Here is a 25,336-nt window from a genome sequence, read left to right on the forward strand (position 1 = left end):
TATGGCTTGCAAGCGTGCGTTGGGGCACAACTGTCACTTTTCTGCGTGTTTTTTGCCACGTGTCTCTCAGTTTTGCCTTCTTTGTTGCTTGCTGTCTCAACCTCGCGAATGCTGAGAGTGTCCGGCTCAATGCTGTGAAGCGACCTCGCATGATTACTGTGGCAAGCGACAGTTCCCGCCGTGTGTCTCGTTTTCGTGCGACGTCGTTCTGAATCGCTTCCCGTTTGGTGTGCCCGCCTCAGCTTTTTAGCTGGCTTATTTGACTTTTCCTTTCCTTCACCAGTTGTAGTTACGGCCGTATAATTGTAGAAGCGCCATAAAATCCGAACCTGACGCAACGACAGCGTTTGACTTGGCGCGGTACGGACTTTGCCTTCTATCGGTGTGTTGACTAAAATGCCCAAAACACAAGCCTCCAGAAGGACGGAGACGGAAACGAAGGTGGATCCGGGAATGTTCTGCACCTCACAGACCGTACAAAAAGCCACACTGAAGGAAATAGCGGAATGAACGGGAGGGTATCTGCTCACGAGGCGCTAATGCGTTGAGTCACGCGCACACAAATACATAGGTAGTTCTGTGTATGTCAAGTATATAAATACACCTTCACGAAGTTGGCTAACGGGTGTGGCAACGCCGACATCATTAGTGCTGTCTGGAGTGAATCGACCTATCGTTTGCAGCCTATCGTTCAGCATCGTCTACCCAATCACCTCAACACCTGCTTCCACATTTCTGTTCTTGTACTGCAGTATCTGCTTTTTGACCCGGTCTCCCTGCTTCGTATGAAGGTTGTTTCGCAGTGCCTCCACGTGTAATGCTGTTCCCTTGCAGTTCTGCCTCTGAGATGCATGCTTTTCCAAATACTGCTCGTCATTTTTCTCACTTTCACATGGCCGTGTTTCCTACACGTCTGTGCTCTCGCCTTAATTTTTTGTGACCCTTCCACACTTTTTAGCTTTTTCCACTGCCATGCCATGCCGTACATCTAGCAGTCTATCGACAGTATCGGCCGCACGCATTTTTGCCGTCCGCGTTTCTCCCCTCTGCCTCCGTGCCGTTTGCCCCTTTGCCCCCCCTCCGCGTATCTTCGCTTATTCCCCCTCCACTCTCCCCGTCCCTACCCTATAGTCGATCAGGATGCTGTTACCACCATCGAAAAATCTGTCTCCACTGGAGGCAGAGCGCCTCCACGACACGCCTCAGCTGCCGCGCTGCTTTGCGTTTCCTTCGGCGCCTCTGCCCCCAGCTTCGGGCCTGCCTCTCTACCCTGGTGTCTCTCCATCTCAGCGCGAGACTGAGCCACCCGACGGCTACTCGATCTCTCCGTCTCTCCGGGCCGCTACGCCCTTCGTGGAAGTCTCTGCGCATCTTCGTCACCCTCTCCACGGGCGCAGCCCAGGCCTGTCGCCGCCTCTCCGGCTTTCCTCCGCACCCGTCATTCCCTTCTCTCCCTTTGTCGTCGAAGAAGTTCACTTAGATGTTCAAGTATTGGCCGATGGCCAGTCGCAGGTGGTGGAGAGACGCCGGGGACGAGCGACAGACAGCGATGGTGTTGACGGCACTCCGCAGGCGGCTCCAGAAATCAAAACGCGAGTTCCAGAATACGGGAGGGAGGAGACACAGCCAAGTCGGCTTGATGGTGAAGCAATGGCGGACAAAAGGGAGCAACCCGTGAGGTCAGAGAGAGCTTGGAGAGAAGGCGCTGTGACATCTCGAGAGACTGGACAGTGGGGACAGGGAGGGCGGTCTTCTGTCGGGGCAGCAAATGTCTCTCGGGAGAGTGTTCGCGACACAGAGACAGACCTGCCGGCGCTCTCTCCGGTTCCCCACTCTGCTTTGCATTCGTCACCTTCGGGAAAGTCGGTCCCCGGATCGGGGAGGCCCACGCAGTGGCCTGGAGGTCCCGAGGCAGGTCGAGACTCTGAGGCATCCTGGGCCGGTCCGGGGGCTCCGTCTGGGCCGGCTGCAGGTGAGCCGAGGTCCGTCCCCACTGGCACCGCGGGGAAGAGGCGCCACGGGCCGGAGAGACACCGGAGGGAGACAGGAAAGAAGAACGTTGCTCAGGTGGCAGCCGAGCTTCTGGACTTCGATCCGCAGATCTTGCACCACTATCCGATGCTGGCGAACGAGCAGGCTCGCATCTACCAGTTTGTCCAGCGTAGGTTCATCCGAAAGGTCGATGGGTCGCGTCCCGACTCGCAGCGGTCTCTTGACACTCGAGGATGGCCCATTGGGGCCCCGCACCCCGCGACGCGCTCCGGATCCGCGCACAGTCGTCCTGGAATGTCTCGAGGCATGCCCAACGCAATTTCGCTTCCGAATCTCTCGCATGCAGCTTCGGTCCTCGCCGCTCTGGGGGCGCAGCGGCTTTCGGGGCGCTACGGCCTCCTGCGCCAGAGCAACGGAGACAGTGGACCGGGGACGGGTGGAGCCTGGGGAAAGCCTGGGGTGTCACCGAGCGGTGAGGTTTCTTCGCTGCTTCAAACTGGTAGCGGAGGCGGCCAGTCGGAACCTATGTTTGAAGAACAACGGATCGGAGAGAGAGATAACCGTCTGAGTAGCCTCGCGGGCAACCCGAGGGCGGCCAGGAGCGAGCACCGCGTTTTGGAGGGGCTGCCGGTGCACGTTGTCTCTTCCTCGTCTTCGCGTCTCTCTTCACTGTCGATCTTTGCTCACCAAGGGGGAGTTCCAGGACAGAACACCCGAGATGACGGAAGCGGGGGAAACGCGAGTTCCTGCGAAACCATGTGTGGCGTGGAAGTGCGGACCTGTCTGTCGGAAGTATCTGGCCAAGACGCGTTCGGGCGCCGCGTCGAAGGCACCGAGCGAGACGAGGGACATGTCGCGTTTCTGTCGACTTCTGCCGTACCAAGCCCCGTCGTGGAGGCGGACTCCCCCGCCGAGCAACCAGAGGGCGACACTCACATCCAGGAGTCAGCAGAGGTGGAATCCGGTGCGTTCGGTGCGGAGGAAACGGCCGTTGAGATTCAAGGCGAACGTCGAGGCAACGAGAAAGAAGACTCCTCTACGCATGCGTCGTTCTTCCCGATCTTCCCAGCACGCACTGAGAAGAAGCTCCTGCCTCCCCTCCGACTTGGAGTCATGGTCGGGGGTTTGGCGCCTTCGTCGGGTGTACACAACGTGATTGTCGGCCTCTTGCACTTTCTCCGGGACTTTACGCGCCCTATCCCCGACTGCGCCTGCAGGCGAAACTTTGCTAACGGTGAGGCCCAAGAGGAGGCTGCCGGGACTCTGGGGGAGGTGCTACCGTCTCCGAAGGGCAGCAGGCTCCGCGGCGCGCCGCAGACGCCAATTCGCCTCTCAACCTCTGAGCCGTCGAACCTCGCGGTTCGCGGCGAGGCGGAAGAGGGGGGACATGCCGAAGGAGAAGAACTCTGGCAGACGCCTGCGCGAGAGGAATTATTTTCTGGAGCCTCAGGAGACTCTGCGAAACCGACGAGGCTGCGCCTCGACAGTCCCCACACAAACACACCCTCCCAAGCAGCTGCTTTCGCATCCACCGTTGCGTCTTCGTCCGTTCGTGGAGAGGGAGACAGGAGACGTGGAACAGGAGAAGGGAGAGGCCTCCAACGGTCAGGGGGCGAAGCGGAGTTGCGCGACAACAGTGTGTGCAGGTGCAGCAAACTGATAGGTTTTCTGGACGGCGCACTCGGCCTCTCAAAGGATGAGTCCGTGGAGCTCACAGAAGACATCGTCGCCAACTTCTTGAACATGGGCGGGTGCGAATTGCTCGGATACCGCGCCTTTAAATCTCTTACCGACTTCTCCATTAGCCGAATTCAACAAGTCTGCGAAAAACACGGCCTTCATGGCCTCGTGATCGTCGGAGGCGCGGAAGACCTGCAGGCCGCCACACAGGTGAGCTTCCGCTGATGGATTCGGCAAGGCAACATATGAGAAAGAATGAAGCTGCGCGTTGGGGATGTAGGAGGCCACAAGACGGCAACATTAAAGAGGGAACAGAGAAGCTGAGAGAGAGAGATGAAGAGAGAATGTGAGAGAATTAACTTGCGTGTCGAGGGCATGTGCGTTTCTGATTTCCAAGAGCGAGGAAACGAAGGGTGTAGAGAAAGAGAGGGAGGGATTGGGAGGGATGTAGCGCGCGTATGCTGCAGGCACAGGATGCGGGGTGGGGACATACAGGAGTCACTCGGTGCTGTTGGTGTACCCTTGGAGATGAGGCTTCGATCGCCATTCTTTGTGATTGTTTTCCGAAGATAGAACGATACAGACACACGCCGCAGACAGTTCAGAACGGGCGCGTTGCCCTCTGCATATTCCTCCAGATGTCATTTGTCTCTCCGTGCTGTCTCGTCTGAGTTGCCGACTCTCCGAGAGTCTAACCTCCACACGATCGAGCCTCTCAAGGGCTTTGTTTCAATCCCCTTTTCCTCCACGTTTCTCCAGGATCGGGTGTCTGTCTGTAGCGTTTTTTGTGCTCATCCGTTTCTTCGTGTGGAGCTCGAGGTCCACGAGTGTCTCTTCTCTTTTGGGGCTCTGCGCTTGAGCTCTCAACCGTTTGCTTTCTGAGGCCTACCACCTAAAACGGTTCCGTCGTTGGGCTTTTTCAACGTGTGACGGTCCTTCTTTGAGTGCTGGAAACCATCGCATGCTGCAGCTGGCGCATCGGTTTTTGCAAGAAGGCCTGCGCACCCGGGTCGTGGCGGTGCCGCACAGCGCGCGAGGCGACTTGCACTGTGAGGAGTTTCTTCCAATAACTCTCGGCTTCGACAGCGCCCGGAGCATGCTCTCTGAATTCTGTGGCAATATCGCGCTGGACAGCTCGAGCAGCAAGAAGTACTATCACTTTATCCGGTGCTCGTCGAGCAACCTCACTCTCGAGTGCGCTCTCCAAACCAGGTAGGGAACATGCACTACAAGCTGACGACTACCGAACGTCCGTCAACCTCCAAGTCTTTAGTCCTGTAGCTAGACATGTATCTGTGTGTAGGGGTATATGTTGGTATAGGTGTATGTGGGTATAGGTAAAGGAGTAGGTGTGTTCATGCCGAGTACTAAGCGCTCTCAACGCGGTCACATACACGTGAGGAGAGGGTGCCAGAAGCGCTTGTGTAGAAACGTATGGATGGAGAGGAAAACGAACGTAGTCGAGACCGAGCAGGGTATCGTGTAGTGCCGACAGGGGTGTGTACGCGGAGTTCGTTCTTGCATGCAGTGTGGAAGCGAGCTCCCGCGAGAATCTGTCGGAACGATGAAGGCGTTTGCAAGCTCGCTTATCTGTGTCCAGCATGTCTGTTGTCTCCAATACAACTGAGAGGTTCATTTATCTCTTCAACGCGTTGTGCGTTGTGTTCTCTGTTGCCATGTGTCTCGACGGATGCCCCTTGGGAAGACGAAACGAAGGGAGGTAGGATCTGTGTCATGTGTGTGTATGTGCATGCACTGCTCGCATCTTTGGTGCGTTTCACTTGCAGACCGACAATGTGCTTAACAGGCCTCGAGTGTGACATCGAGGGCTGGAGTTTAGAGCGAATTATAGAGGCGATCTGCGACGTCATTGTGAAGAGGCGGAAGCTCCTGGGCAAGCGCTCGGGCACCATTCTCCTTTCCGAGGAACTCGTCGAAAACCTGCCTGAGGTACGAACGTCTTGCCTTGTTCTTGAGGAAATACTCGTCGCGTTTGCCCCTCCAGCGTTCGCATGGTTCGCCCTGTACCTTCAGAAGGAGTGAGATGTCTCAGGATACTCTATCACTCCATTCGTGCAGAATCCATCATGATCTCTTGTCTCTCCACGCTCAGGGACACCGCCTGTCTCTTCTCTCTCAGCATGTTCACATAGTCCTCGCCTTGGTTCGCTTCACTGAGAACCTGTCTGAACGCCGCGTTGACCCCACAGAAACGCGTGTCTACCTAAAATAAATATACATGTTCATGAAGGACAGAAATCTGCATGCATGGCTTTAGACGCCCCGAGTGTTGCGATCCGTCTGGTTTTTCTGTTGCCGGGGAAACGCTCAGGCTTTGTGGGCAGCGATGCCTGTGTACTTCCCTGATCTCTCTCGTGTCTCTTTTTCGTATCAGATGAAAGAATTACGAAACATGATTCACGACTTGCTTCATGCCGAGTCCGCCGCATCTTCCTCGCCTCTGGCAGCTTGCGCTGCACCCTCCGACAACACGGCCGCGACGCATGCGTGGACGATTCAACCGCCGACAGAAGCTTCTCTTTGCGCGCTGCTTCCTGAGAGACTCGCGAGGGCCTTTCGACTCCTTCCCGCTTACGCGCGCAGATCGCTCATGCTTCAACATGACTGTCGGGGACGGCCACTGCTCCCCACCATCGAAGCCGAGGCTTTGCTTGCTCAGAGAGTCGAAAAGGAACTCAGAAAAAGGTTCGACGCAACACAGGATCCACTGGTCAACAAATGACGATATTCGACTGGAATGCCTGGGGTGCTACAGTCATCACACTTTCTACCAGTCTCTCGCCATCGACTTCCGATCCGAGTCCCCTCATGCCAGCCAATATATATATATATATATATATACAAATATATATGCATTTATTTGTACATATATATACCGGTACATGTATTCAAATATGTATATGTATATATGAATATATATATATATATATATAAATACAAATATGTGAATATATATGTATATGTTCGTGTTGATGCTTAGAGATGTGCGGCGTTTCTTTGTTTAGGCTTTGATGTGTGTGGATCCAGTCAGGGAGCAAACGGCAGACGAGGCAGCCGCGATTTCGTCTACGGTTTAACTTGTTTTTTCTTTTGGAAGAAAAGTAAATCGAGCATCTTGACTGTTTCCTCCTTTGTGTGTGGGGATCTCTCTGCCGTGTGTCGTCATCGCCCAGCTGGCGTGGACCTTATTGTCAGTTATGCGCCGTGTCTCCTTGTGTCTCCTTGTATCCTTCATTCTTCGTCCGCATGCCCGCTTACCTCTCTTCTTCACTCTGCTCAGAAAAGCTGCGGGAGACGCGCGCTGCGTTGAAACCTTTACTTACCGCCTGCATTACCTCGGCCAAGAGGGCCGCTGCCCTCTTCCGACGCGCTTCGACTGCACCTTGGGGTACGCCTTAGGCACTGTGGCAGGCGCCATCGTCTCTTTTGGCTTGACTGGATACATGGCATGCGTCCGAAACATCCACTTGCCTCTGGACTGCTGGGAAGCATGCGCCCTTCCTCTCGTCTGTCTCCTCAGACCTTCCTCTCGAGTGCCCTCTGCACCTTCTGCTTCTGCCTCGAAACCTTCTGCATCTTCTGTCGGACCTGCTGGACCTGCGACGGGTGAACCGTCCACTGGCGCGTCTTTGTCTGACCCAGCTGAGATGTTTGCTGGGTCTTCGGGGTCCCCGTTTTTGCCGCGAGAAGACACACAAAGCATGGCGAGTAGCAGGCGGGAAACGAAGGAGGCAAATGCTGAAGGTGGGGGCGGCTCTGCGTCTCGGCAGACAGTGAGGAGACCTTCAAACACTGGCGGATTAGCGCGGCTCAATCACCATCAGCAACTGTCAGTGCCGACAATTCCTCCCTATCGACTCGCGGCCAACAGCAACTTGTTTCGCTGTTACAAACGCGTCAAAGACTCCTGGAAGGTGAGGACGCTGGAGGGGGCGGCCGAAAAGAGAACACGGGAGACAGAGTGCACATGCACGCAGCGAAAGTCTCTGAAAGACGACACCAAACAGAAAAGATCGCGCGCTTATGATATCAAGAGAGATACAGCTTGCAGGCTGAGAAAGCAGCAGAGAGACAGAGAGCAGTGACGGCGTCAAGACGCAGGAATGAACAAAAAGACGCGCCCGAGTCACATACAGGCACAGACACGAGCCCCTACATATATATATATATATATATACGTATATATAACTTGAAATAAACAGCGTAAATGTTCATATATGTTCTATATATTATATGTCTTAGGCTTAACATTTAATATAATATGTTTATAGTTTATATTGTATTTAGCGAATACCATATACATATTTGTATGTTATATTGTTCTTGACATATTATATATAAAGGGTAAAAGGCCAACATGTTAAATATAGTACAGATATATATATATATATATATATATATATATATATGGGTACAAGTTTGATGTTTAGGCGTTCGTTCCCGAGTGCAAGTGAACGTTTTTTTCGGTGTTTCGGTGCGATTTCTTCGCGTGTGTTTTTCCTTTTGTTGGCTGATCGCCGACTGGCCTGTCTCGGTTTTTTTCTTGCAGGTTCCAGTGTGGATCGTCAACATGTTTTTCATTTCCTTGTTTTTGTGGCATCTGCGCTTCGCAGGTCTACTGTTTGTACAGGAGCCCGGGACCCGTGAGTTTTGCGCCGACGTCTCGCCTGGCGCTGACGCTTTGTTCCGCGTGTCACCGGTACCTGAGTCTTTGTATCTGCGCGTCTGGACGTTCTTTCCACGCTCTTTGTCCAGATTCCTTCTCGTCGGGGACTGCACGTACTTCTTGCGAGGGAGGCGAGACGCCGCGGCCTTCTGCTGCATGCAGGTCGTCTCTCAGCCCCGCGTCCGGGCGATGGACAGAAGACGCTAAGACGGGAGGAGGCTCGCGAGCTGATGCAGAGCCGAAACGGCGGACAGCGGTTGGCGGGGAGGACGAGGATATGGAAGAGAGTCTCAGACGAAAGCGACAGCTGCTTCTCTCGACGGAAGTCCATGACGAGAGTATTCCCTTGATGCTGGTTGCTCAGTTCTGCTCCCCGCTGGAAACGCTGCTGCGAGTCCAGCCTTTGAAGCTGAAGAAGTCAAAGTTCACTGAGCTCTTCGCATCACCAGAGTTCGGCAGGGCCTCAACGGGTGTCGCCTCACGCCGCGGTCTCCTGCAACTCGCGAGCGATCCTATCTGGAGTCGAACGCGGAGCTCTGAGCCTACGCATGCAGGCTTCAATCTTTTGAAGGACTCCACCCACCCGAGGCCGCACCCCCCAGGCGAAGAAGGAAGGCGAAGAGAGAGCTTCACAGTGACATCCTCAGACGCAGGCGCGGAGCCGAGAACGGACTCTAGGAAAGGCGAGGGGACACAAGGCCTACGGGTGGGAGACGGAGAAGGACCCGGAGCAACGAGGATGGAGATGACGAAGACAGACGAAGACCAGGGCGAGGACATGTTCTTCGGGGCTGAAGCAGAACTGCTCGAAGATGCCTGGACAGACAGTGAAGCCGAGCATGCAGAGGAACGTGTGTTTCCGCTCGAACCCCCCACCCTCTTCCTCAACTGCAGGAGACGTTGTCAGGCAAGCTTGTAAAGAGAAAGAGAAAGAAAACAGTTGCGGGGTTGGAGAAGGAGGGAGAGAAGACGGTCCCGGATGCACACTGAGCAGGAGAAGGGAAGGGAAACGGTATTGATAATCCATTGGGAGAAGTTGAGACAAATCCTGTGTAAACCCCTTGTGCGTGTCCGAGTCCGTCTAACGAGCCAAGCCGTAGAAAAGCCCCAGTGCATGCGAGGTTCCGGGAAGAGGCCGCTTGATACAAGGATTTGTCGGCATTTTGTGATGTATTCTTCTTTGTCGATTTGAAGGGCCAACGGACTTACCCCGACTGCACTTTGTTTAAAAAAAACGAAGGCAACACGGTCCCGTTATCATGGCGTAGCATGCAAATATATATGTATATATATATATATATATAGTTTAGTGGACGTTCGGCATCTGAGGGAGCCATGAGACAATCACGAGAAATATGGATATATATATGTGCGTGGTGTCTGTATAGATAGATGTCGACGCTATAGAACGGCCTATCCGATGGAGAACCGCCTCCACATGCTTCATGTGTCTACGAAGTATGAGCCTTTTGAGTTGATTCGCCGGTCTGCTTGTTCGGGAGCAAACGATTGCAATGTGTGTGCCTGGCCTCCGTCCCCCCAAAGCGTTTCAGGGTCCGATAGTTGTCGGTCGGATGTCCGATCTCTGCGTCTGGGTGCTCAGCTTTCGTCGTTTCAACTACGTCGTCTCGAGTATAAGCCGAAGCTGCCAGCAGTTTTCTTCCAGCCCTTTACTTTGGCGTGCATGGACATCACCGCGGTGATTTCTTCGAATCCGGTTCTACTCCAGAGGGTTTTTCCTCTGACCCACAACCTGCGAGCGATCGACGTCGTCCCGATGAAGCAGCTTCTGGAGGCAGATCCGTGGACGCCGGCGCCCCTTCCTCCTTCTAGCTGTCTCCTCCGTTTCTGGCGTTCGCCTGGGTCCCGAGACTCCTCCTCTTCTCCGGCCGCATTGCCTCCACCCTGTCTGCCTTACCATCTGAAGCGCGCCGCGAAACGCGCGAACGCAGGGGTGAACGACGCATGCGACGCGCCCGCAGGCGCCGCATGCTGCGGGGGCGAAGAGAGGGCCTCGGGCCAGGGAGACTGCGGAGAAGAAGGAGACAGGCAGATCTCAGGTGGCGAGGCGCCGGTCGCCACAGTGGGGGCCGCCGAAAGGAGGGAGGAGCGAGAGCAGGAAGGGAAGGCCGTGAGGGACGAGCCTGCCAGAGAGGCGAGAGAGGGAGACGACTGCGGAGAATTCGAAGGGGCACAGAAGCGAGGAGACGACAGGCAACATGGCGAGGGCGACCAACGGTTCGGGGACGCAAAGCCTTCGCAGAGCGAAGGAAGCGAAAACAGGAAACGCGAGTGTCGTTTTGAACAGCCAGTTTCCGCCAGGCCCGTGTCTCCGACGCCGGGACTCGCGGCGGACGCGCTGAGATCTGCAGCAGCGAGTCCACGGAGAGGCGGGAACTATGAAGGAGACATGGATGGCCTTCGCAGGACAGAAGAAAAAAAACTTGCTCCGCCCCCTCAGTTTGTCGGTGTCCATCGTGGCGGCTTGGCGCTTCGAGCTGACGCAGATCTGGGAGAGGCAGTAAGGCGGAAGTTGACTAAAGGCCCTAAGAGAGGGTGGAGTTAAAAGGGACAGGGTGAAGGGTGGATTCGTTCTGAGGGCCAAAATACGTGCTACTGCGAAGTCAGTGGGGACTCTTCTTTGAAAATGGGTATACAATGGATGCAGAAAGGTGGAGAGCGAAATGTACAGCATCAAAATGTTTCTGTGAATAAAAACATCGGGATCTGGGAGGCAGCCTCATTGTCAGGGTGTGTCTCTTGGTTCCCCCCTATGAACCGTCAATTCTGTCAAGGCAAGAATAGAAAGCAGACGAAAGAGGCAGGCGACATCTGCGCTTCAGCACATCAGTGTTTTGTAGACTTTACAACCGCGATATGCTTTAGAGATGAAAACGGTTACGTGGATCATTATCTGCGTGCCTGTAGCTTCAGTTCGACGCGCACGAGACCGCAAATTCGGCGGCGCCTTTCTTCGCGAACCCCCTAGGCCCTCTGCCAGGTTCCTCGGTCTACCCTGCCCCGCTTTTGCCTGTCTCCTTGGAGGCGGAGAAACCGCGGCGCGTTTCGCCCTATCCCGCAGCCTTCCCCTCTGTGCCCTTCGGGGCGTCCATGCCTGGGGGCCCTCAGCCCCCATCGGAGACACGCGGAGGCCTCGAGGTAAGTCCGAGAAAGCGAGGCCTAGAAACCGGCAAACACCCGCTCCCGGAGTCGACGCCTCTCGCGCCGTCAGGGACGCGGGCCCCCGTGGGCTCTCGGGGGCGCGCGGGGGGCTGCGTGGAGGGGACTGTCCCCATTTTCGCGCGCCCCGCGGCGGGGGCAGGCGAGCCCCCGCGTTTCGGAAGCGAAGCGGCCGCGGGTGAAGCTGGGGCTTGGAGACACGCCGTGGGTTCCACGGGGCCGGCGACCATGGCCCGAATCATTTCGCCTTCGCTGGTGGCCGTCCCGGCGACGGAGACGTTCGGACGACCCTCGACCAAAGCCTTCGGTACTTCGAGAAGCGGGAGTAGGACTGGAGAAAGGGCAACAGGCAGAGACGAAGGAGAAGAGACAGAGAGAGCAGGAGGCCGCGCCTGTGGGGAAGGAGGAGAAGCAGATAGCGGGACAGCGAAGAAGGCCACAGTGAGCAAGTCCAGAGCCTCGTGGAAGCGCGAAGGCGGCTCAACCCCAGAGCAGGATACCGGGCATCTTCATTTGCATTCGTTGGGCCTCATTCGCGCCGCTTCAGCCCCGCAGAGAGATTTCCCGAAAGTAAGGAGAACACTGTAAACAGTGATGGAACAAAGTGCGAAAGAGGCGGCTGCTGTGCGTCCAGCATCTAGTGAAACAGCGGTGTTGTGTCGAGTGGCGTGAGACGCTTGGATGGTAGAATCTTTGCAGGCAGGGACGGGGGGGGATCCGGGCTTCCAGTTGCCATCCAAAGGGGCAGTTTTCTGTCTCTAGAAATCCATCCTTTTCTCAACAAGTACGTTTGTTTTCGAAGCGCAGACCGTGCATCTGAAACTCACTCTCTGTGCCAGCGGAAACCGTTTTCTCTCTGTAGGTCGAGGAAGAGGAGACGTTCCAGTCATCGCATTGCACCGCCTCTCACTCGACAGCTGACCCATCTGTAGCTCTGCGGCGAGGCCCCCACAGCGCCAGAAGTTCCCACGAAGGCTCTCTCGCCCGCTCCGGCGCCGCGGCTCCGTCCCCGCCCCTCCAGGCGCCGACTGTGTCCGATGGAGCCCAACTGGTGCGGCCACCGGTTCCGGTCGGGCCGGCACTCTTCAGTGACTTGGCCCCGGGGTCTCACGAGGCGCACGGGCAGCCCCCCCCAGGAGGCACAGGCAAGGCCCAAAGCTGGTCTGGCCCTTCTGAGACGGCGGGTGCAGTCGCGAAGGAAGGCAACCTCCATCAGCGTCCCCACACGAATGCTGAAACTGGAAGAGACACGAAAGCCCCCCACACAACAGAGATGCAAAGGGGAGAAAGCGCGGGAACAGAGTTGAGCGCGGAGGGAGAGAGGCCGGCAAGTTCTCCAGGTGTCGGAGAGAAGAGATGGGCGGCAGGCACGTCTCCTGCTGCTCGAGTTAGGTTTCCTTCCTTCGTCGCTTCTTTGTTAAGAGGCGATGGCGCACACAGAGGTGGACGCAGCGCCGTCGAGAGCACTGCGGCTTCGGGCATCGTGAGAAGAAACACGCGAATCGATTTGCAAGGTTCTGCGTCGCCTGTGGTGATGCTCCGCTACGAGACTGCACGGGCCGACTCAAGTCGCCGGCTGGAGAGAGGCGACAGCGCCAAGACGCGCGTTGTGCTTGACGAGGTCTGTCAGGGCCGTCGCCCACCCACAGGTGAGGGCATGCGTTCGCCTGCTTGTTGGACGGACATGGAGGGAGAAGAACCAGGGATGGTGGAAACAGGTGACGAAAACTCAGCGACGGCGAGCGAGACGGGAGAAGGCGCCTGGATTCGAAAAAAGAGATTGTTTCATGAAGGGACCACGCGGGAGGACATGAGGAAACAAGGGGGCGAATGGGAGAGAGAAAGTGAGAGAAAAGAGATAGAGATATAGATATTTATATAGATAGAGAGATAGATAGAGAGGTAGAGAGAAGGAATGCGTGGCGAGATCGTCGAGTACGGGGTTTCTATAGATCGTGAAAGAGAGGTTAGGCGCTAGAAGACAAAACACATGCACTTATCTCTCTACTTATCTCTCTGTGGACCTACAGTCGAGTGGTAGTCCGATAAAAGTGAGCTGGTGACGGTTGTGGCTGATGGTTTGAGAGACCGTCTATGTTTTTCTTCTCGATTCAGAGGGCCGCTGCCGAAGTCTGTCGCCTTTCCGCGACCCCAGAGAACCTTCCGGTCTAGACACCGGGAACCAGCCGCCTTGGAGACTCGAAGGTGACAGCGAGGAGCGAGGTGCTCCGTTGCCGCGATCAGGCCCAAGCGCGGACGGCAAGAAGCCCGCTGCTCCTTGTGCCGGGCATTTCTCTTCTTCTTCCTTCGCGTCTGCCGCTTCTGCTGAGGCCGCGAAGCTGCGAGGCGGCGAGGAAGATTCAGACGAGGCCGCGCCCAAAGACGGTTTGCAGGAAGGAGACAGAAGCGAGAGAGAACACGCAGAACGGAGAGAAGAAAGGGACGAGAGAGAAGGAAAGAGAGAAGAAGCCAACGCTCGGGGAACCCCACAGCCAACAAAGGCGGACGAGGGGTACATCGAGCCCAAACTCTGTCTGAGCAGAAAATCGTCGCGAGTCAATCTTGTCGAGAGCCAAGAGCCTCTCAGGATTGCTGTCTGTTTCTTTGGTGAGGCTTTGCTCAGAGAACATGGAGAAATGTCGATCGAGTAGCGAGAAAACAATGCTACACAGAAAGCCCTGCTCTCATGGATGTGAGAGTCTGTGTACACGTAACGCGGATTCATGCACACACACATACGTACATGCATACATACTCATGAAGATTCAATTCGGTGTCTGTACGAAGAGCGCTCTACACTTGTATGAACATAATGTATGTATGCGTCGTTGTACGTTTATGGAGTGCCCTTTTCTGCACAGACTAGGTATTTGGTTTTTTCGGTTTCTCCGCCTGTGTGTGTTCTGCGTACTTCCACGCTCACGTGAGTGCGACAGGACGTCTTGGGCTGGGCTTGCTTGGCTGTTTCGACGCTCAGGGCGGCAAGCCCCCGGAGGTTTGAACGCAGTCATGGGCGTTTTGGAGTACTTGGAAAATTTGTCTCCCAAGGGCATTTGCATTGGCATTCTTGGAGGCATCCTGGGTCTCGTTCACGGCTGGTACACAATCGTGGACAGGCGGTCGTTCTCCCTGTTTCGGAACCAAGGCGGCCTCGACCTCTTGTGCAGGTGAGTGAAGTTTGATTTTCGAAAGAACGTCTGCCTCGCTCACTGCCCCTGTTCCAGTGCTACCGTGTCTCGCTGTTGGGTGTCGATCGTGCGTCGCGCTGGCGGCTTCCCTTCCACAGTACGTTTTCTTCGGACCGATTCGCTTTCTGTCTCCATCCGCAGTGAGTGTGCGAGGCGTATCTCGTCAGTCTAGGACTTCATTTCAGACTCCCGTCTCACGATGTCCCCGAGCTTTCTGTTGGACTTGAATGCATTCATGACACTTCCAACTTCACGGCGGCGAAGGTGGGAAGAGGCCTTCTTTCATGTTTCTCTCCACAGATGTCAAGACGCACTCGACTCTGTGTTGACAGCGACATCGGGGAGGCGACAGTCAGAAAGTGAACGCGAGATGTGTACAGCTTCGTTTTCGGCACAGAGAATGCTTTCGTAAACAGACGGTAGCCATCGCTCTCCTTGGAGAACCGCTCGGCGCGCATCAAAGTGTCGTCTCAACTTTAGAGTCGCCGAGCGTCTCTGCTGAAGGCGAACGTGAGTCAACTTTTTCTCTCTTGACACCGTAACGAAACGTGGACTCCAGAGTGGACTTGGCAAACCAGCGTGTGTGGACAGGCTGTCCAAATATCGCGGTATTTTTTATGATTTTGACTTGCCCCTGTGACGTTTCTGCGCGTCTGTGACTCTGGGACTCTGCAGAACAACGGAACATTTCAGCAACGAATTCGAGCTGCAGCAATGCATCAAAACAATCCAGGCCCTCCGACTTGATGGCCTCGTCGTCCTCGGAGGGACCAGCGCTGTCAGCGACGCTGCCATCCTGACTGAGCACCTCCTCGACTCGGATACACAAACCTGTGTCGTCGGCGTCCCCATGACGGTCGACAACGGTGTGCCGTTCATTGAAGCAGTAAGCCTCATCGGACCGCGACGCGGACCGCCTCTGCGCGGGTCTGCCTTGTCATGTTTTTCTTGCTCTCTCTTGGTCGCTCGTTTGTTCTACCTCTTCCTCTTTGCCTCCTTCCCTCTGTCTGTCTGTCTGTCTCGTCGCTTTCTTCTCTCTCGCGCTCGTCTCCTCCCTTCTCCACCCTTTCGTTTTCTGTCTCCATTGGCCGTCACTGCTCTCTGCGTCCCTCTGCATGCAGTGCCTCGGTCACGACACAGTCTGTCGTGTCTTCAACAGCATCATCGGCAGCTTGATGCACGAGAGTCGCAGCTCAAAGTGTTGGTATTTTATCCGCGTCTCCGGCAAATGTCTCTCCCACCTGGCTGCGGAATGTGCACTCGACACGCACCCGAACTTGGTCCTTATCAACGAAGAAATCGAGCAGAAGGTAACAATTGCAGGATTTCCATGTCTGGAAGATGGGCGGGATGACAGCGAGAGCCACCGTTGTGCCAGTGCATGCAAGCAAGCCGTATATCGCTTTCCCAGTGTCTGGAGAATGGCCAGAAAAACGCTCAAATCCGACTTCGGCTCACAGCTGGGCTGGGCAACATCGCCGCTCACTTGGATGCACCGGAGTCGCAGCTCGCAGCCTTACGCTGCCTCGCGCACCGCTTGCGCATGTTCTAGCAGGGACAATCTCTGAGAGAGGTGAAATCCAGGTTAATGTTGAAAGCAGGCGTTCACTCTCCGGCACTGTACTTGGGAGTCGACAAACCACCACGAAGGCAAACGAGACTTCGTATCGCCTCTGCAGTGGCTCTGCCTCAGTCTCCTTCGTTGCGCCAGCGCGCGAAAGACTGTTCCTCTGTGAAACGATTGTCAACCGCCCTGTGTAGTCACAGACCAAGTCAAGACTCTGGCCCTGTCGCGTCTCCGGATTGCATGCGACGCGAGGCGGGAGTGTAGACAGAGACACCCGTTTTTTAGGGTGCTGCCTGGCACTCTCCAGTCACAAGCTTGGGATACCAAGTTCTGTCTGGCTGCAGCAGACTTCGAATGTTGACTTCTCTCTGCTTTTTGTGTTTCCTCTCTAGCGCATGGGGGCGATGGCGTTAACGAATTTGATCAGCGATATCGTGGAGACGCGCGCCGGCCTGGGCCTTCACTACGGGACCGTCCTTCTTCCCGACTCTCTCCTGGCGCATTTGCCGGAAATGCACATGCTCATCAACGAAGTGGATGCATGTTTCGAAAGTGGGCGACATGCGTCTCTTTGTCGACTTCTTTACACACCTCTGTGTCCTTTTGGAGACTCATTGTGTCTTTCTCTGCGTCGATTCCGTTTCTTGTCTCGCGGCCTTTCTCTGTATATCGAATCAACGTCTATATCACTATCTATACCTATCTATGCGTCTTTCCCTGTCTCCATCATTCTACAACTATATCGGTCTCTATATACGTATGTTTGTCCGTCTCTCTCTGTCCACGTCGCTCCATCTGCCTTTTTTGTCTCAGCTTGTGGCTGTCCAACCGACGACTGTTTACCATGTATATTTTTATTGGTGATGCGCCTTTGATCACGTTCTTGTGTTGAGATATATTTCGGGGGGTGAGGGGGCGGTTCGGGACTGAGGGTCTGTGAGTCCTCAGCCAGTTCGGCCTGACTGAAATCATTTTTCATAGATTCTTCTCTTCAGTTGAAAACGAACGAAACGAGGATAGAGGCCACAGGGTCTGCGCGTCTTCGGTGAAACAGGTTGCACTAGGCTCTTTTGTAATGGGGATCCATGCAGAATCCACCGGATTCCTGTCGCCTTGGCGCGGTTTGGGGCCTTCAGTAGACGCCGGCGAGAAGCGTATTTAATAGGCTTCTTCCCGACTATATAGAGAACGTCCATGTTGTCGTCGCCTCTGGATATGGAAATAGCGAGAGTTGAACAATCCACCTTATTGGATTCTAACTCGAGCGCGTCTACCACTGTCGTCACATCTGAGCTCCTCAGATTCACCAGGGAGTAAACATGGAAAAAAGGTTCCAGCGATTGCGACGCTCTTAACAGGACAGTTTTTTCAGTTTTCCTCTCTCGATCTGCGTGTCTCTGCAGGTGGTTTTTATGCTCAAACTGAAGAAGGCCTTGAACTCCTTCGGGCGCGGCTCACGCCATGGAGCGCCGCCCTCTTCAGCAGTCTCCCCAAGGCGATCCAGTGGCAGCTTGCTTTCAACAAAGATCAAACATACCGGGTCAGATTCTGTATGAATATAAACTGTCAATACATGCATGCGCGCTGAGTAGGTGACAGGTAGAGATAATATACAGATGGAGACAGAGAGATATTGAGAAAGGCAGGTATAAACAAAGATACAGAAATAGACTGATAGACATGTAGACAGAGAGATAGACATGTAGACAGAGAGATAGACATGTAGACAGAGAGATAGGCATTTAGACAGAGAGATAGACATGTAGACAGAGAGATAGACATGTAGACAGAGAGATAGACATGTAGACAGAGAGATAGACATGTAGACAGAGAGATAGACATATAGACAGAGAGATAGACATGTAGACAGAGAGGTAGACATATAGACAGAGAGAGAGACATATAGACAGAGAGATACACATATAGACAGAGAGATACACATATAGACTGAGAGATACACATATAGACTGAGAGATAGACATATAGACAGAGAGAGAGACATATAGACTGAGAGATAGACATATAGACAGAGAGATAGACATATAGACAGAGAGAGAGACATATAGACTGAGAGATAGACATATAGACAGAGAGATAGACATATAGACAGAGAGAGACATATAGACTGAGAGATAGACATATAGACAGAGAGAGAGACATATAGACTGAGAGAGAGACATATAGACAGAGAGATAGACATATAGACAGAGAGAGAGACATATAGACTGAGAGATAGACATATAGACAGAGAGATAGACATATAGACAGAGAGAGACATATAGACAGAGAGAGAGACATATAGACTGAGAGATAGACATATAGACAGAGAGATAGACATATAGACAGAGAGAGACATATAGACTGAGAGATAGACATATAGACAGAGAGATAGTTAGATTGGCTGTTTTTCGCGTCCACTGCGTGGTTGGTTCACAAGTGACATCAACAGCTGATTGTGTCGAGGCAGCTGTTCGTGCAGCGCGCACTGAGGAAGGAGTACTTATCTCTGCGTAGGATGTTCTATCGATTCCCTGCTTTGGGGCCTCGCGACTGACATGAAATTGTCGTCTTTGGTCTTTCACCGGAGGTCTGTGTGTGTTTATTTCGCATCCGGTTTTGCCTGACCAGGTGGATCTCACGGCCATTGACACAGAAGTCTTGTTGAAGCGCCTCGTCGAGAGAGAGCTGGCGAGGCGCAAGAGCATCGGAGCCTTCCGCAAGGGACAGTTTCTATGCAAGACTCATTTTCTTGCGTACCAGGGGCGCTCTGCGGCGCCGACGATCTTCGATGCTGATTTGGGGTAAGATTGGGTTCCCCGCGCTTTCTAGCGACCTCTTGTAAGACTGTTTTGTATGGCATGCACCTTTTCAAGCCTTCTGCGCCAGGAGGAATAGATGCCATGGTACTGATGGGATTTCCGGTCTTGTCGTAGAGTCTCTAAATATCAATCTGCACCCTTTCCTGCTTCCAGATGGCTTTGCGCTCACCCCGCATTGCGTCGATCGTCTTTGTGGGAGTCTGCTTTCAGTTTCAGCTGTTCGGTGTGAGTGTCTGTTTTCCCGGTCGGTGTTGAACCGATAGTGTTCTCTGCTGCACCCCACAAGTTGTCCCTGCAGAACGTGTATTGCAATTTCGACATTCGTTGCTTATTTTCGGTGACTTTTGTCTCACTCCCGGTTTCTCGCTCTCCACCGCGGACCCATTTCATGCGTCATTCTCGCGTTTTTTTTCCCTCTCCGTCCCGAGGTGGGATACTGAATTTGTGTGTTCAGTGTCTTCAGTTCCGAGAATCCCTTGTTCACCGTTTTGACTGCTGGTTGTCGAATTCCGCCGTTTGCCGCCTTGACTGTCGTGCGCTGCTCGCCTTCTCTCTGTCGTTGCGATGCGGTCCTCATGTTCCTCTGGAGTTCTCTTTGCCTTGAAACGCGTGGATATGTGACTGGATTGCACTTTCGCAACCCGTTCGTATATGCCTTCCCTATTGCATGGCCTCTCCGCAAGTTTTGAATCAAAACTTTTGCGCATGAGTGTCTAGCAGGGGAACGAATTCTTGTCCCCATCCACCGCCTCGCGAGCTCCATAAACACCGCTTCACCCGGCCTCCGCGACCAGTCTCTTTCTCCCTCGCTGGGTCCCTTGACTGGTCGCAGCCTTCCTTGTTGCGGTCCATGAAAAACAGGCATGCCTCCTGGACTGCTCTCTTTTGCGGCAGGTTCTCCTACGGCTACACCGCGGCGGTGTTGGTGGATGGCGGCTGCACAGGCTACATGGCGCAGATCAGCAACTTGGTTGGACAGCCTGCGGAATGGTCGGTTAGCGCAGTGCCCTTTACATGTTTAGTCGACGTACAGCCGGTGAAAACGTCGACAGTCACGCCCCTGCACCACAAGGTTGCTCATCTGCGACAGGGTCACCTTCACCAACATGGCCGCCAGGTCTGGTCCCCTGCGCAGGCGTCGCCGGCGACGCATGAGACCCACCACTACTGCGGTCCTGCCTTAGGTGAGACGGGAGGCAATGGTCAGCCGGAGGGTGACTAGGCGTTCATACTTCCCCCCCCCCCGCGAGTCCGAGAGACGCCGAGGCTGCTCCTAATCGCGAGGAGTGGGGACAGCGCGAGCTCCGCAGGGAGCGAAGCGTGGAAGCCAAGGTTCTCTACAACTGAAAGCGTTGGCTTCGGCGCCGCACCGTTCTCTTCGATGAGAGGTGATTTGCTTACTCGGGTGTAGTTCGAGTCCAAAGGCTTTTGCAGGTGATGGAAAGCTTCTTGAGTTCGGAGTCGCCTTGACGAAAGCTTAAGGGAGGCCCAAGATGAATCCTAAAAATGCGGAGGGCCTGCTTCTGGGGCAGAGAGGGAACAGAAAAAAAGCGAGTCTCCTGAGTGTCTGCCCCTCAGACCCAAGCCTGTGAAACACAATCAGGAACCAAACGAGTGAACGTCGACCGCGTCAACAAAGACCATCACCATCTGAACACGGAGGCTACTCCGCAGTCTGACACACTTCAGAAAACGAGTTGTTTGTGTACCTCTTTTGCTTTCTCTCCTGTGTTTGACGTCCACCTCGAATCGAACGTACTGGGGACTTCGATTCAGAGGAAACCGCCGTCGGGATGGTTCGGCTTTGTACACCAACGTTTCGATCAGGGCACCCCGTTGCCGTTCAAGATACCACGCCGTCGTGAAGCACCGTCCTTGTTCAACAAAGCGTGTGCTGAGTTCTGACAAGAAAGACGGAGCATTTCCGATTTTTTGCATGCGAGTCTGTGGACACAGATCCACCCAGCAGTCCACCCTGTGGTCTCCTTCCCTCTTCGTTTCCCTGTCCTGCCCTGCAGGTCGCGCCGGCTGTTCTGCGTCTGCTCACACATCCGAAGAATCCTTCAAGTGCGAAAGCGACATGCGGGGCTCTTCTTCCTCTTCTTCTTCTTCCTCTTCTTCTTCTTCCTCTTCTTCTTCCTCTTCTTCTTCCTCTTCTTCTTCGGCTGTCGTGTTGATGTTTCGGGTGGAAGTGCCTTTGCAGAAGCTGTCTCTGCAGGGGGGCATGTTTCGAACGCTCGCGCTGTCGCGGGCCGAGTGGGCTCTTGGGGACTGCTTCTCCAATCCAGGTCCTGTCCAATATGAAGGCGCCGCGAGTCGCGTGCGGCTCAACTCCCTTCGGCTCCCCTCGACAGACCCCACAGTGAAACTCAAGAAGATTTCTCAGCTCTGCAGCCAGGTAAACGCTGGACAAATCTTGGCGCCAGCGAGCGACGCCTAGCAGAGACTCGCGGGAAACGACGATCCGAGAAATGCACGTAATTCAGTAACATATATGTCCTAACAGTCCTCTCTGTACGTGGATACACAAAGCAACAGGGACCTACATACTTAAAAGTTCATACGCACGTACATTCGTTTGCATATACATACATATATATATATATATATATATAGATAGATAGATAGATAGATATACGTGCTTGACTATGAGCTGAGAGACACAGTGAATTCAGCAACAGATAGGTCGTAAGAGTCGCGTATTTTCCAGTATCTACAGGCAGGTGCAAAAACCATCCGACTGTAAATAAATAAATATATATATATATATATATATATATGTGTATAGATATGTATCTTTGAGTGTGAACTGAAGTCGCTCTGTGACGGTAGAGTGTTTAGAACTTGAGGTGGAGGCGCGAGAAGAACGAGGTAAGAAGATTTACTTCGTGCGGGAGTGTCGCTGGGAAGAGTCGTCTAGTTTGCGACTGTGGTGAAACGAGGACGGTGGTCAGCGGCGAGACCGAGAGGTTTGGAAGTTATGTTTGCTCGTTTCCTTTCTTTATCTTTCTCTGTCTTTGCTTTCAGGTAAAAAGCTTGTGCAGCGTGATGGCGACGCCTCCCCTGTTGAAGACGGCGGAGTCTTCTCTTCACAGCATCGTGGAGGTTCTTTCAACTCTATCCAGAAGTGAAAGAAACCAACAAATGCAGTTCTACGACATTTCTCATGTGCTCGCTCAGCGCTGCACAACCAAGGTAGGCGGTCGCATGCTCGGACGCTTCTTAGAGCGCCGCACCGGTGTCTGTCTCGGTGATGCTCGAGCGATGCAGAACGTGACCCTACTCTTTCCTGCTCCGTCTGTCTCTCGTTCGCTTTCGATCCTGGTTTTCGACTCTCGACTGTTTTCACGAACTCTGAAGCCGCATCTTCTCCGTCTCCTGTCTCCAGGCTTGGCTGTCGGCGGCGGAGTCTCTGCCGCTGTCAAATTGGCCTTCTCCGCTTCCGGGATCGTTCCCCGGCGCGGGGCATCCAGACCGCTGTGGCCCAGGCGGCCCGCCAGCTGGCAGTTGTGTTCTTTCTTCCTCGCCCCCTCCCTTTCAGGACTGGTTTCAGTTCTCGGTGTCGCCGCCGGCTTCCTCTGCGGCCTCTGCGGGTCTCCCCACGGGAGGAGCTGGCCTCGACGCCTGGACGCCGGCTGCGACCTCCGCTGGGGTTCTCTCTGCCGGTCCGTTCGATGTTTTTCGACGCCATGAGCGAACCTCAGAGAAGGGCAGAGAGCCACACGTCGCACACGAAGCCGCAGAGACTCTCCATGCGGAATTCGAGAGAAGCCGCGGCTGCCGAGAACAGAGGCCTGGCTCTCTGGTCTCCCTCGCAACGCTCGCGGCTCGGCCTTCTCGTGCTCGTGTGGGACGCCGCGACTGGGCGGAAGGAGACAGCGAAGCGGCACCGAGGGGCAGCGAGGAGACCGGCCGGGCCTTCGCCCAGGAGACAGGAGCCGCAGGCGGCGGAGCCACCGAACCTTCCATTTCGAGAGAAGAAGAAATGGAGACTCTCTGGAGTGGGGACGCCCACGCAGGCACCCGGCGCCTCCCCAGCTTTTCTCTCGTCTGTCTCAACAAGGCAAGCGGGAGTCTCTAGCGATGTGTGTGGCGTATTTCGTTTTCGAACAGACATTCGCAGCTTTGCCGAAAGAACTGCAACTTTCGCACAGCGTACTTACACACAAGCAACACACTCGTCATTTGGATACGCAACCCCAGATCCACTCGGAGGGTGCCTTGGAGATTCTCCGAAATCGCCTGTCAGTGTGGTGTACGTCTGTTGTCTAGAACAGCCCACGGAGGTGTGAAGAAACTGTGCCAGAAAACAACGTCGCTTGAAAACCTTCAGCAGAGTGGACAGAGAGGGCATGAGACCGGCTTCGAATCGTCGTGACGAAACAGTTTGAATTTCGCGAACGAAGGGAGGGCGAGTTACCGGCGAATCGGGTGTTTGCCCCTGATCATTCGCTTCTTCGCGTAGGTGTCTCATTTCGTTTTTATTCCTTTCCAGGAGCCACCGCCTTTGTCAGATATGTTCTGAGGATGTATACTACTGTGGCGCTTCAAAAATATCGGCGGTGCTTGCGCGTTCTTTGCCGGTCCCTTTGCGTCTGTCTTGTCTGGTTAGGCATCGAGCAATTACGCCGCCCAACACTTCCAGGAGCGACGCTGAAAGTGCAGAAAGTCCGAAACGAGGAGAGAGAAAAAGATCGTTAATGGATCGATAATGGATCGTTAATGGGATCCAATCTCAGGACCCTTGCAGATACACGGAGGCGAAGATGAAGAAGACGATTCGAGTTTGGGGGAAATACCTCACACAGTCCAGAGGCCGAGACGAGGAAACTAACGAAGCCATTGCAGAGAGTGTATATTCAAAGTGTATTGCGCAAGTGGCCATCACCGCTCAACACGTATCAAATCGTATACAGTATATATATAGTATATATATACCCAGATATATATATATATATTATATATACTATATATATATACTCTATATATACTATATACATACGTCACCAAATCGGTATGTATCTGTGAAACAAATGTAGAGAGGGATATTTAAAGAGTAGAGGCGATCGACAGGGAAGAGGAAACTGGAGTGAAGAAGACAGAAAACGAGGAGGCATTCTGTAATTGAAGATACGGCAAGAGTTGCCGTTTCTTTTTCGAAATTTTTCAGTTGATGTGGTGACTGAGGAAAACCATAGAGAGACACGCGAAACGTTTGCATGTGAAACGCCAGGTCTGAGTCTCCTTCGCTTCTTTTACTTGCAACCTTTGCTGGCACGGTCCTATCTTTCTTATCGACGCACTTTCTTATTTTGCCTGCTCACTCCCCGCTTTGCCCGGAAAAATCCTCCACGTTTGCATCCCGTCGCTTTTCTCTCCTTTTTGTTCTTGAAGATTCCACAGTGCCTCGGCCTACAAAGAGTCTCTGTCTTTGTCTTGCGCTGACCCATGGGGTTCGGTTGCCGTTCTCGGCTTCCCCGTAGAGGTCCCTTTCTTCGCTCTTTTCTCCTCTCGAGTTTCCAACTCTACTCTCTTCTTCCTCTCCGTCCCTCGTTCTTCTCCCCCGTCTCTCCTCTGTCTCATTTCTCTCTGTCTCCCTTGTCCCTCTTTTCTCTGTCTCTCTTTTCTGTGCGTGTCTTTGTCCTCGCACCTGGCCTGACACGCCGGCGGCTCCTGTCCTTCAACGCTGGAGACAGCAGAGTGTCGTCGGAGAAAGGAAATTCATCAGATTGCTTTGCTCTCTTTATTTCCTTTTGATCACGTAAAAGGGAAGCGCGTTTCCTTCCACTGCACGCAAGACACTTCGAGCCATTTCGCAAGGCTCCACGAAAGTCTCCGCAAACGTCCTTTGAGGCATTCACTTCTCGCCGATACTTGGGAACCGAATCAAGTGGTTTCTTCAGTGAACGGGGACGCAACGCATTCATTTGCCTGTAAATGTTTCTCGCTTGAATCAAATGACCGAGTTCTTCACTAGATACTGCACCGGGGACGGTTGCTTCACACGCAGGCGCCGAGTGCTGGGCTTCCATACACATATATATACATATATATATATATATATATATATATATATATATATATATTCATGGATGAGTATCCGTGTGTATAATCGAATGTATCTAAAGATACAAATGTGTCTAAACCAGTATAGACCTCTGTATATTTGCATGTGTTTCGGTATGGATAAATGCGTGTGAATATAGGTAAACGCTTGTACAAA

General features: G+C 53.7%; 1 protein-coding gene across 1 annotated transcript; it reads left to right on the forward strand.

Annotated features, from left to right (window-relative positions):
- Positions 1-1,140: 1,140 nt before the first annotated feature.
- On the forward strand, positions 1,141-23,842 carry TGME49_281400 (phosphofructokinase domain-containing protein; the record flags this gene model as incomplete). The annotated part of the gene is made up of 21 exons (XM_018781871.1): positions 1,141-3,882; positions 4,643-4,884; positions 5,460-5,622; positions 6,068-6,378; positions 6,974-7,607; positions 8,307-9,266; positions 9,963-10,880; positions 11,288-12,109; positions 12,402-13,188; positions 13,655-14,146; positions 14,517-14,706; positions 15,403-15,613; positions 15,849-16,037; positions 16,687-16,846; positions 17,698-17,834; positions 18,923-19,095; positions 20,008-20,297; positions 21,132-21,511; positions 22,141-22,308; positions 22,502-23,176; positions 23,726-23,842. The coding sequence occupies 21 exons, from the start codon at positions 1,141-1,143 to the stop codon at positions 23,768-23,770; spliced, it is 10,689 nt and encodes a 3,562-aa protein (XP_018637449.1). The 3' UTR covers positions 23,771-23,842.
- Between the last annotated feature and the right edge of the window lie 1,494 nt (positions 23,843-25,336).

The sequence above is a fragment of the Toxoplasma gondii genome, chromosome VIIa (assembly GCF_000006565.2).
Source record: "Toxoplasma gondii ME49 chromosome VIIa, whole genome shotgun sequence".
In the NCBI taxonomy this organism is placed as follows: domain Eukaryota; phylum Apicomplexa; class Conoidasida; order Eucoccidiorida; family Sarcocystidae; genus Toxoplasma; species Toxoplasma gondii.